This window comes from Juglans regia, chromosome 2, assembly GCF_001411555.2.
Source record: "Juglans regia cultivar Chandler chromosome 2, Walnut 2.0, whole genome shotgun sequence".
Lineage (NCBI taxonomy): Eukaryota > Viridiplantae > Streptophyta > Magnoliopsida > Fagales > Juglandaceae > Juglans > Juglans regia.
This window is the reverse complement of record NC_049902.1, coordinates 6,862,582-6,874,048: the sequence shown is the minus strand read 5'-3', so window position 1 is coordinate 6,874,048 and position 11,467 is coordinate 6,862,582. Positions and strand designations below refer to the sequence as shown.

At 32.7% G+C, this 11,467-nt stretch overlaps 2 protein-coding genes across 2 annotated transcripts; one reads left to right on the top strand and one right to left on the bottom strand.

The window, feature by feature from the left end:
- Positions 1 to 388: 388 nt before the first annotated feature.
- On the bottom strand, positions 389 to 1,760 carry LOC108995426 (probable calcium-binding protein CML47). The gene has a single exon (XM_035687554.1). It carries the CDS (start codon positions 1,724 to 1,726, stop codon positions 1,118 to 1,120), a length of 609 nt encoding a protein of 202 aa, XP_035543447.1. The 5' UTR covers positions 1,727 to 1,760; the 3' UTR covers positions 389 to 1,117.
- Positions 1,761 to 8,006: 6,246 nt separating this feature from the next.
- Positions 8,007 to 10,872, top strand: LOC108995416. Its single transcript, XM_018970989.2, has 4 exons — positions 8,007 to 8,493; positions 9,442 to 9,480; positions 10,384 to 10,468; positions 10,564 to 10,872. Exons 1-4 carry the CDS (start codon positions 8,086 to 8,088, stop codon positions 10,644 to 10,646), a joined length of 615 nt encoding a protein of 204 aa, XP_018826534.1. The 5' UTR covers positions 8,007 to 8,085; the 3' UTR covers positions 10,647 to 10,872.
- The last annotated feature ends 595 nt before the right edge of the window (positions 10,873 to 11,467 follow it).

Here is an 11,467-nt window from a genome sequence, read left to right as displayed (position 1 = left end):
ATTGGATAGTGAGATAAGATGAGATAGTTTTAGATGAGTTAAATAAAATATTATTAAAATATTATTTTTTAATATTATTATTATTTTGATATTTGAAAAAATTGAATTGTTTATTATATTTTATATAGAAATTTAAAAAAATTGTAATGATGAAATGATATGAGATGAGGTAAGATGATTTCTGTATCCAAACAAGCCATTAAAAAACAAAAAAAAAAAGAGTTATGACTCTAGTTATTAGTTATCCTCCACATCGCCAGTGTGCCTTGATGTGCTAAAATATAGAGTTTTTCAAATGGCAAGATGTTCCCATTTGAACCAAGCCCTGGAAAGTTGAAGGCAACGACATAAGAAGATAAGCAAGTGTAGGCAACATTTGGAAGATGTGTGCTGCAAATCTGGCATATTATTCAGACTTTAAATTGAGTAATCACAAACTTGTAGTAATGATACATAAATCTAAAGCTCTAAAAACTTGATTATTGAGAAGATACAGAAGATATACATACACTAAGAAACAGGTCTTGTTTTGAGAATGGTTTTCCTTTACTGACCTGCCAAAATAATTTTTCAAACTAAATTCTCAAACACAGATTTTATTCAAGATGTAGCAAATAGAGTGTGTGTGTGAGCTGTGAAGGGGAAACACCTCCTCTCTGCCGGCGGTGGGCTGTGAGATAGGGTAGATTGTGTCCAACCACTACATTGAATTTGAGCCCACCGCATGGAGGGAGAGATATTCGTCGAGGGGGTCCGCGGAGGTCTCTCCAAGGCCGCCGCATGTTGTGGTTGGAGATCCCTTCACCATTTGTTTTCACAAAAAACATTTCACAAACTCTGGAGGAAACATTGCACAAAAGACCCTTTTTTTTCCTCAAAACACTCCACTAAAAACATTTCACAAAACAGTTTTCAAAACATCCCCAAACTATGCAATACCCCAAAATGCCTTAAAAAAACCATTTTGAAAACACTCCTGTAAATGAAAACACTCCAAAGCACTCTCTCTCTCTCTTTTTTTTTTTTTTTTTTTGGTGTGTGCTTGCACTTACCAAAGGATGCATATGCAGGGTTCTACTGGCTCTTTTTTTTTTTTTGATTGGTGACTGCTTGGATGTCAGCAGAAGCTGTACTCCAGCAGCTTAACAAATTCATTGAAATCGATCCGTCCATCTGCATTTTCATCAAACACACTGATCATCCTTTGGCATTGATCTGCTTCCAAATGGTCCAAGATTCCCAGAGTGGAGAGGACTTTTTCCAACTCCCCTGCATCAATGAACCCATCATTGTTTTCATCGAACATATCAAAAGCTTCTTTCACTTCCTCTGGGCTTGGCTCCTCCTCAAACAGTGCTGCATAATTCTCATGATCCTCTACGTCACATGAGGTTCCCAGTTTCTCCATCATCATTTTCACTTCTCCAATGGACAATTTATTATCATCATCAACATTTTCCCAAGAAAATAGTTTTGGGGTCGATGATTCTGTACCATTTCCATTGCTGGAAAGTTTCTGAGTTGGAGCTTCTGCACATGTGGTTGTACATTCAACACAAACTTTCCATACACGATGAAGAAAGTATGTGAAGAATTGGATTACACCCAGAAACCTTGAGTAAAAGTCTTCAAATATTAGGATCCAATCCAGTAGTACTCTCCGACATAAAAGAATGGCAACAAGCGAAATGGGGCTGGCTGCTTTATCTTCCACAGTATTCCCCATTTAAGTGGACAAGCAAGTGCAGAAGGTGGCTTAAAATGAGGAACGCTATGCATACATATAAATATATAGAGGTTTCCAAGTCCTTTCGGAAAAGGTACGGAAACTTACTGCCTCGAGTTTCCACACTATGCCCTATGGTGTGGAAATTTAGCTGCTCTCGAGTTTTCTTTAATGTTTCTTATGGCGTCACGATTCATAAGTGCAGAAACTTCCAAGTAATTTGTTTTCCTGGAAAATAATGTTCAAATTCCAGGAAGACTTGGAAAGTCGTCGGCCGTTTCCGTGACGAAAGAAAACGTAAACTGTAGAGAAATTTCCGTGTGGAACCAAGCGTTTTGGTGTCGCATGCGTGTTTGCTGTACCTACCATTGACGTGACACATTTTGTGTAAGAACAATGCAGCGCAACCTCTTAATTTTCACGCACCACACTTTTTAAAATTTTAATTTTTTTTTGAATTTATTTTTTTTAAACTAATTCAATTCTTATATTTAATATTCATCTATTAAATTTTTTATAAAAAAAATAATAATAAAAATTAAAAAAAATGTAATGTGTGAAGATTGTATGAATAATAAGAGATTATGTAGATTTTTTCTTTGTGTAGGATGAAATAGTTCTTTCAAGATTTATAAAGATTCTCATTTTGCCTTTATCTCTGTATTTAAGATTCTCGTTATCAAAAAAAAAAAAACTCAAGTTCAATTGAAATTTTGAAAAATCAATCTCAAAACTGTCTCATTATCCAGGAAAAAAAAATATTTGAAGAATAGATTCAACAAATTGTTCTAATACCATAATATATCGTGGAAATCAATTTTGAATATTTTTTAGCTGACATCAATTTTCATAAAATAAAATTTGAACTTTACATCATCTTTAAGAGCATTCTCATTGGATTAGCTAAAAGCTAAATCCAATGAGAATTTAGCTATTAGGTAGATAAATTACTCACATTGAATTAGCTATATTCCAAATATTTAGAATATAGCTACAGTAATATCCAAACTAATTTCTAAATTTGGAACACACTATTCATTCATCAAATTCTTTTTATATTATTTCTTTCTCTTTCCTTTTAATATTAATTATTTCTCTCTCCATTTTAAATGACAATTGAAAAAATATAATTAGAATACAATTACAAATTAATATATAATATTATAAATAGTAAAATATGATAAAATAAAATAAATTCATAATTAAAAAAATTAAAAAATTAAAAAATTTTCAAAATTATTAATTACTCATTACTATATAATGAATAAATGGATAATTCAATTTGGAGATTTGATGTGAATAGTTAAAATTAAATTCATCTTATATTATTTTATTGTCATATAATGAAAAAATGGCTATTCCAATGTGGAGATTTATATAAATGGAATAGTTAAAAGTTAAATTCATCTTACATTCATCAAAAATGTACTTTAATTTAGCTATTCCAATGAGAGTGCTCTAATAGCTTTCTATTTGTAGACATTTTCAAACGCACTTTTAAATACTGTAGAAAAAACTTAGGTAGGTGCTATAAGTCACAACTATTCTCCTATTGAAAAAAGAAAAAATTTACACAACCTCCCATCTTTCACATACCACATATTTTTTAAATTTTATTATTTTTTTCTTTCATCAAATTTTTAATATATGAATAATGAATAGAAAAATAAAATTATTTTAAAAAGAATAAACTCAAAAACAATTTTAAAAAAATATTAAAAAATATAAAGATTTAAAAAAAAGGTGATGTGTGGAGGTTACCACTTTATTTGACTGCTCGGTTAAAAAAAATTTTATTTAATGATTAAAAAAGTAATTTTAAGTGTATTGATATATCTTTTTTTATTTTTTAAAAATATTAAAAAAATGTGAATAGAAAAATAAAAAATAAATGATTGTAAAACAACTAGCGGTCAAACCGAGCTGGCTACTCTGGGAGGCAAAGTAGCCCGACTAATTCTCGTATATTTACTTCACAAATATCACTCAAATATAAAATAATTTTTAATTTCAATTATTTAACTTTTTCATCTAATCATCCCTAATCATTACCACTTTACCAAACAAAACATAAAAAATAATATAACTTTTTCAAATTTTAAAATAAAAATAATATTCAAACAATTTTTTAATTTTATAATATTTTTATTCAATTTTTTTTTCCTCTTATTTTCAAAAATCTAATAAAATATCTTAACTTAAACTATTTCACTATTATTCATAGATATGCTGAGATATTCTAAGTATCCAAATATGGTCTAATGTTTTTGTGGAAACAAGAATTGCAGAACACATCTAATAAAATGTTTTTATGGCATGACTTGATTTAAAAAAGAAATTTTAAAATTTGAATCTTATAAATCAAATCTTACAATTTAAGTGATATAGATGGTGTGCTCTATACAATATGGATTGTATGATTTAATGTCAATTTGATAATAAAATAACTCTTATGGAAGGAAAAATCTATTTATCGTCATCTTTTCAATAGTCTTGGATATGACATTAAATGATAAATAATCTCTAATTATTTAATATCATATCATAAAATGATGTAAGAATAATGATAAAATGAATCATGAATAGTACTCCTTATGGAAATATTTTTGAAGTGTTGAACTGGTCTTTCTTTCTGACCAACATATCTTTCTCCGAAGCCGGAGGAAAGTGAAGGCCTTTTTTACAAACAAAAGAGGGACTGCAACTCAATTAAGCTGTAACAACATCCCTGGCTGCTTCTGCTGCCTTTGTCTTAATCAAATTGCTTGAGCTGTATCCAGAACGTCCATGTATGATGTAAACTTTACTCCTACGCCCATTCCCATGTTACATTTTCTGAACACATTAAAAAAACCAACATCTTGGCATATTCTAAAATATACTTGAAAAGTAGGGCTGAGTATTATTGAATGAGTCGGAGTTGGTATTCGAGAAATTTGACTTCGATTTCGACTTAATCGGAGTTCTCAGAGTTCAAATACAAACTACGACTTCGACTTTAACTTATCTAGAATCCGATCTGTCTCCGTTAAGACAAAATGGAGTCGGATTTGAAATTTTTTTAGCACGAAATTTTAGCCTACATTTTTAAACATATGCTAGGCTCCATATTTAGGCCATTTTTAAATAAGACTTTCTATATTAATAGATAGTTTTTGGGCTTTCAAGTTTCAATGTTATTAAAAATATTACCAAAAAAAAAAAAAGGTTTTAGATATGAAATAATAAAAAATATAACTAAAAATATTTCATATGGTAAGAAAATATGGAAAATTAAAAAAAAAAAAAACTAAAAGACTTAAATATACAAGAGATCCTGCAAGCTATTCTTAATATACTATCATTCAAATTAGAGTCTCGGACTCCCAAATCAACTGAAAAAACAAAAAGATTATTCAACCATCTAGCTAAAGCCCAAGCTAACTCCTAAGACCCCAAATTTAAACCCTAAATTTAATTTTTGTTTAAACCTTATTTTTTTTTATTTAAGATAACAGATTATTGTAGTTCTTTTAAATACTAAATTTAATTGTTAGTATTGAATCATCGATAATTAACAATTACTAATTTACTAGTTTTGAGTTATGTATAGTTTATAACAATTAACAATTGTTCTATATATACAACTACAGACCATCATTTTTCTAGTTACATACTACTGTATTAGAATCTAGATAATATATTGATAGTCTTACAATATATACATTACACATGATATATGATTCACTATTAACTAGTCAAGTTTCATCTACTCTATATATAATATGTATGATAGAGATACTATAATGTGTAGTGTATACATATAATTGATTATTAGTCTATTAATATTATTCTCTAATAATGATCACATACTAATATAGTATTAAATTTAATTACATAAGTTCTAGACTTTTATATGAATATATATGATCAATATATAAATAATATATATTTTTATAACCTATATTTACTAATATCAGAGTCGGAGTTGGAGGTCAAAATTGGAGTTAGAGTTGGAGTGGAGTCGATCAAACATTAAATCCGGCTCCTACTCTGACTCTAACTTTTATAAAAAAAAAAAAAAAAATCCAACTTTGATTCTGTTTTATCAGAACTCTGACTTTGATATGGGAATCAAATTTTCAAAATTTTGCAAAGTCCTACTGAAAAGTGAAAAAGATAGAAAAGTATTTAGTAAAACATTTGATAAAATGGGGTCGAGTAGCATGATCCTAAAAACAAAGATTGAATAATAAACAACTCAATTTTTTCCAATCTTAAAATAAAAATAATATTAAAAATATTTTAACAATATTATATTCATCTTTCAAATCTTGTATCATCTTATCTCAACTTAACTCAACTCAACTCACTATCCAAACCTCCTCTAATTTTTTTTTCTTGATTTGATCTATTTATTCATTCAAGATTTATTTTAATTGAATGAATATCCGGTTCACAATTGCAAAATGACTTCTATTTGCATCCTTATTCTTTTTAATTTTAAAAAATTAAAATTTTCAAAGAGCAAAATTAATTAAGTTGATTTGGCTATAGGATGAACTGTGTTGGGGATAATTACATTTTCAGGCTTATCCGATTCAAAATACGACCAGGTATTCTCATAAGAGAATATCTCGGGAGTGGTCTGGCTGCTCCCCTCATTAAACAAACCTCCAATATCCTTGCGGCACATAAGTTGTTTATTATGTTTATTCTATATTTGCATACACCTGATCAAAAACTCCATACACCCCTCTTGTGCCTCCCCCACTTCTTCGTTTTCCATGCCTCCCTCTCTTCATCCACTCCATCCCAACCCAAACGAAGATCTCGACCCCACACTCATCCCCGATGACACTTATCGCAAGAGATTTGTTCATTCCATGCAAAACCACCACATTATAAATTCAATAGCTATTCAAAACAACCACATTAACTATATTGAAATTTTAAATCAAATAATTTAATCGGCATGGTATGAGTTTTTGAAGAGAGCTTGCAAAATGCAACTAGTCATCCACGTTCTTTTGACTTCATACCAAATACTTATAACTAGACAACCAATCTTAAGAACTCGAAAGGTAAATCCCTAACTACCCATCGAAATATAAGGTCTTTACTCCCCATCAAACCTTTGGACTAGATGTTCACATTACAGTTTGGCAGGCCTGAACTTCCCCCTTAAGTTGACTTTTCATCATTGATCATACATACACAGGAACACATTAAGATTTGATGAACTCTAGTGAATAGAACAAAATAAATGAACTCTCAGCACTGAATGTACACCTTTCCCAGCAACCTTCAAATGCAACGAGAAAACAGAAGAGATGCCCGAAACAAAGGAAGCAATTGAAACTACAGCAGCTACAGAGGCAAAAAACGATGATGCATCAGAAGAAAAGAAAACAGGAGAGAAGGGAGGTGTTGAAGAAAAAGCCAATGTGTGATGGAAAAGGTCTTCTTGGCACGATAATAGGAGAAAAGTGACGATGCATTTGCCTCTTTATTTCCGAATTTCATCTTCTCATTGACATTTAATCAAACAGATATAGACTAATATATTAGAATGCCGATTGAGTATTAGGAATGGTGAAAATTACCTAAGCAACACCAAGGTCACATTTCTCGACCATGAAAAATCGTTAGTTGCCGACTGGGGTGGTGCGAAATCTGTGTAGCCGATGGTGGTGCGAAATACATGTGGGTGAGATAGTGTTCAATTCGTGTGAGTCAGGTGGTCTGAAAAATCAACCTAGACAATAGATGGTCGGCGTCGGACTGAGATGGTGGCGGTGGAACTGAGCTTGGTCTTGGGCGGTGGGCTTGGTAGAGGTGCAAAGAGACAGACTTTAAAGCTTGAAAACGAAGATGAAAAGAAGAGAGGTTAGAGAACAACGATTTCTGCCTCTTGCGTATGGTGATTCTGTGCGGTGAGGTTTAGCTAACTTAAGACTCGTTTGTTTTCACAACACCTCTCAGTTCATTTCATCTCATCTCATCCAATCATTACAATTTTATTAAATTTTTACAAAAATAAAATAAACAATTTAATTTTATCAAATCTTAAAATAAAAATAATATTAAAAAAATATATTCTAATAATATTTTATTTAACTTTTAATTTTAATCTCAACTAATCTCATATCATTTCATCTCTTTTATAAAATCAAATCAGACTATTCTGTATTTTCTTACGTGTCAATATCTGAATGGACGACTGCTCTTCGAACATTTTCCTTCATAAAAAAAAAAGAAAAAAAAAAATAATAATAATAATAGCCCCGCCGTCCCGCAGCGGCTTGGTTAATGGTTCCCGTAAAACGACACTCTTTCGTGAGAGAGACTCTGCGGCCTGTCTCATTTCTCAAGTGAAAATGAGGACAGCCAAAGAAGGTAAGAGAAGCCGGAACCGGAGTTCCCCATCGTCGCCCTTCAGGGACAGGACACCAACCACACTTTCCTCCCCTCGGCTCGATCCAATCTCAACGGGTTCTAGTCCAAATAAATCAATAATCACTCCTTCCACCTCTCTCCTAGACCGTGAACTCGTCACCGAAGACGCCACCACTCTGTTCGAAGACCTCCAAATCTCCCCGGAACCCAACCCTCGGAACTTCCCCTTTAGTGTGAAGCAGAAGTGCTGGGACAAGTCCGAGAAGGTTCGAGGCCGAGACCCGGATCGTTGGCGCCGAGACGCCATCGGCAACATCGTCTTTCGGAAGCTAGTGGGTTGCCCGGGATGTCTCTGTCATGATTATGACCACATTTTGCCTTACTCTAAGGTACACGAATTTCGAACTTCATAGTGGGTGTTTTTTATTTATTTATTTATCTATTTTGGTGCGCGGATGAAATTTTGTGAAGTGGGTTTCCTTTGGTTATGAAAACTGAGGGTCTGCTTAGGGTGCATTTGTTTATGATGTGTATTGTTCAATTGGTTTGTGTGTGAGATGTTTTTCCGTACTTTTTTTCCATGGGTTTCCTTCTTCTATCTTTTTCATTTTCCTTCCCTGGATTCGTTATCTGCTCCTCTAAAGGAATCTTGAATGGCCCTTCAAAGTTCAAGGATGAATTTTCCAACACCATAATTTTACATTGACATTTTTTAAGGGAAGTATTGTTCGAGGGCCTTGAAGGATGAAGTGCTGTAACTAAGCAGTTATTGAGTTCTTAAAGCTTTAGTAAAGTTTTTAGACTATAGTTCTTATAAAAAAAAGTGTTTAGACTATAGTTGATTTGCTGTTACGATTTCCATTTTTTTCTCCTTATTTATGGCTAAGATATATGCAAACTTATCAATTCTATATACTTGGTAGTTCATAAGTTTTAAGTTTAAATGATAGATCAGAAACAATGTAATTATTGACTATATTTTGTACTAGATTAGCGTGTTGGTTTTCATATATAGGTAATGCCTAGATGGATGTTCTCTCCTTTTCATCTACTTTTGAGATGGCAATTATGACCAAGAATTCAGCCATCAATTTGTAATCCTTGAGTGCAAGATATTCCTAGTTAGTATCAATGAAGTGAGAATTTTTGTTAAACGAGGTTTATCTCTGTCTACATTGTGTACCAAAAGTTGCTGTAAGTGTGAACCACATCTTTCTGTTCATGATTCCAGTTTTCAGTTTGTTCTATTTTGTTACTTGGGGTATTTAAAAGTGTTGTTTATCTCTGTTCTTTTTAACTGCTGCCTGATGTTTGGTTTGACTACTTTCAAATTCCAGGGAGGACAAAGCACACTTGAAAATTGTCAGGTTTTGCAGGTATATTGCCTGTCTCCTTTATTAAATTATCATTGTTGTGTACTTTTGCCTCAAATCCAGCAATTTTGGGCATATTGTTTACACATGTTGTGCAGCAGAATGTTACGGTGAAAGATTATTCAGGTACTTCATCAAACTGATGGAGCATGCTAGATACTATATGTGTTCATGTTTTACGAAGTTGGAGTTGAGTATACACATTTTTTTGCAAATCTAATTATTCAAGTTAACATTAAAAAAAATTAGTTAGAAGCCCAGAGTCAGCTTTTATGCAGAATACATAAACATCATAGGTCAAGCCTTACTTCAGCCATTGTACTGCTGAATTTGGTAAATTTCTGCTTATCATTGTTGCCATTTAGCCAAGTATTTTGTTAATGAGAAAAGAGAAATATTTTCCTTGAAACAGAAGGCAAAACAGGAGGAAAGTGGGGGGGTTTAAGTTTTTGACCTTTAAATTAGTTTTGAAGGTATATCTGGGGGAAAAAATTCTATTGAGTGTAGTTATAATATTTACCTGGGTGATTGAAGTTAAAAGGGCAGTTCTTTTAATGAAGAAGCTTAAAAAGGTTGAAAACACCAGTCTACTGACCAAAAAAATTAGGAAATCCACCATCTGACACAAGCTCTCTCTCTCTCTCTCTCTCTCTCTGTCTGTGGATCATTACTTTGTGATGGCTTGCTCTTTCAAATATACATTTTAAGGGAAAATACACTTTCCACCCACCCTTTAACTAATAGACTTTTTCCACTCTGATAGTTGTACCGTGAAAAGTGTATCTCTTTGATTTAGTTTTGTGCTGACATGCATATATGTTTATGATGCCACTTGCTAGCCCAAAGAATGGTTTCTTATTTGCTTTACTTACTCAAGTTAGCCAACGTTTATCTCTTAATTTGCAGGCAACTGTTAATCGATCAAAGGGAAATAGGACTGGGATGTCAAGAGCTGATCTCATTCAAAAAAGTTCTTATTGCCGAGTTTCAGGTACCCCTAAGCCCTGTAAAATCCACCGAAGTCCTCAAGGGATCTACGTGATTCACTAATTGAAAATCCTCAATGCGATATCAATTGAATTGCAGGTCGTGACATGGATCTTCTTGAACTTTCTGCCTATGGCAATGTCCGCCGCGGTCAAGACTCTGGGGGATGTAGAATTCAATAGAAATGCTAGCGTTTTTGTCAAGTTAATTCCTACATGGAGTAGGATATGAGTACGTGTGCTAACTATTAATTCACCTGGAGCTTTAAGCTCATGGCGCAAAAAAAAATTGATTTTGTTCGGTTAGGTGTCTTATATAAACGTACTCAAGCTACTCTAGTACACTGAACAGCATCCTTGTTCACACTAATATCCTGTATTTTGAGTGCTAGCTTTCAGTTCCGTGCCATTTGTCTCTGTACATCTCCATAGCAACACGACTTGTGCAAAACTCAGTCACATAGAACAAACCTCTCTACCAAGCTCCCTCTCATCGGAAAAGCAACACCTAGGCGGCATTACTCTCTCTCTCTCTCTCTCTCTCCCCCTAGTTTTTCTTCCTTTTTTTCTTGGAGGCTACCAAAATGCCACACATACCATACCATTAGACCTTAAAATCATCGCCCCTCCCTCTACTACGCTATCAACAGCCAAAAAACACTGGAATGTGGTCTTCGTCGCTGGTGCGGCACCCAAACTGTGTGATTTAAGGCCTATTTGGATTCAGAAAGTATTACAATTCATCATTATAATTTTTTTAAATTTAAAAAAAAAAAAATATTAAAAAAAAATATTTTAATAATATTTTATTTAATTTTCATCTTTTATTTAAAATTATTTCAATAGTTTTCTTTTGACCAAGTTTTTTGTACCAGGGTAGCCTCTGACTATTTTGCTGGCCATGTTATCTCTTCTCTTATTTTGAAGATAATTTTTTTTGGATTTTTCATTCTTTGCCAAACTTCATGCGCGTGTGGAACACACGCCTCTCCATCCAATAATAG

Excerpts from the sequence above, each read along its gene's own strand:
- LOC108995426 (XM_035687554.1), bottom strand. The coding sequence starts at position 1,726 with ATGGGGAATACTGTGGAAGATAAAGCAGCCAGCCCCATTTCGCTTGTT.
- LOC108995416 (XM_018970989.2), top strand. The coding sequence starts at position 8,086 with ATGAGGACAGCCAAAGAAGGTAAGAGAAGCCGGAACCGGAGTTCCCCA. Across the intron at positions 8,494-9,441 it reads ACATTTTGCCTTACTCTAAG|GGAGGACAAAGCACACTTGA; the intron begins GTACACGAATTT and ends TTCAAATTCCAG. Across the intron at positions 10,469-10,563 it reads TTCTTATTGCCGAGTTTCAG|GTCGTGACATGGATCTTCTT; the intron begins GTACCCCTAAGC and ends ATTGAATTGCAG.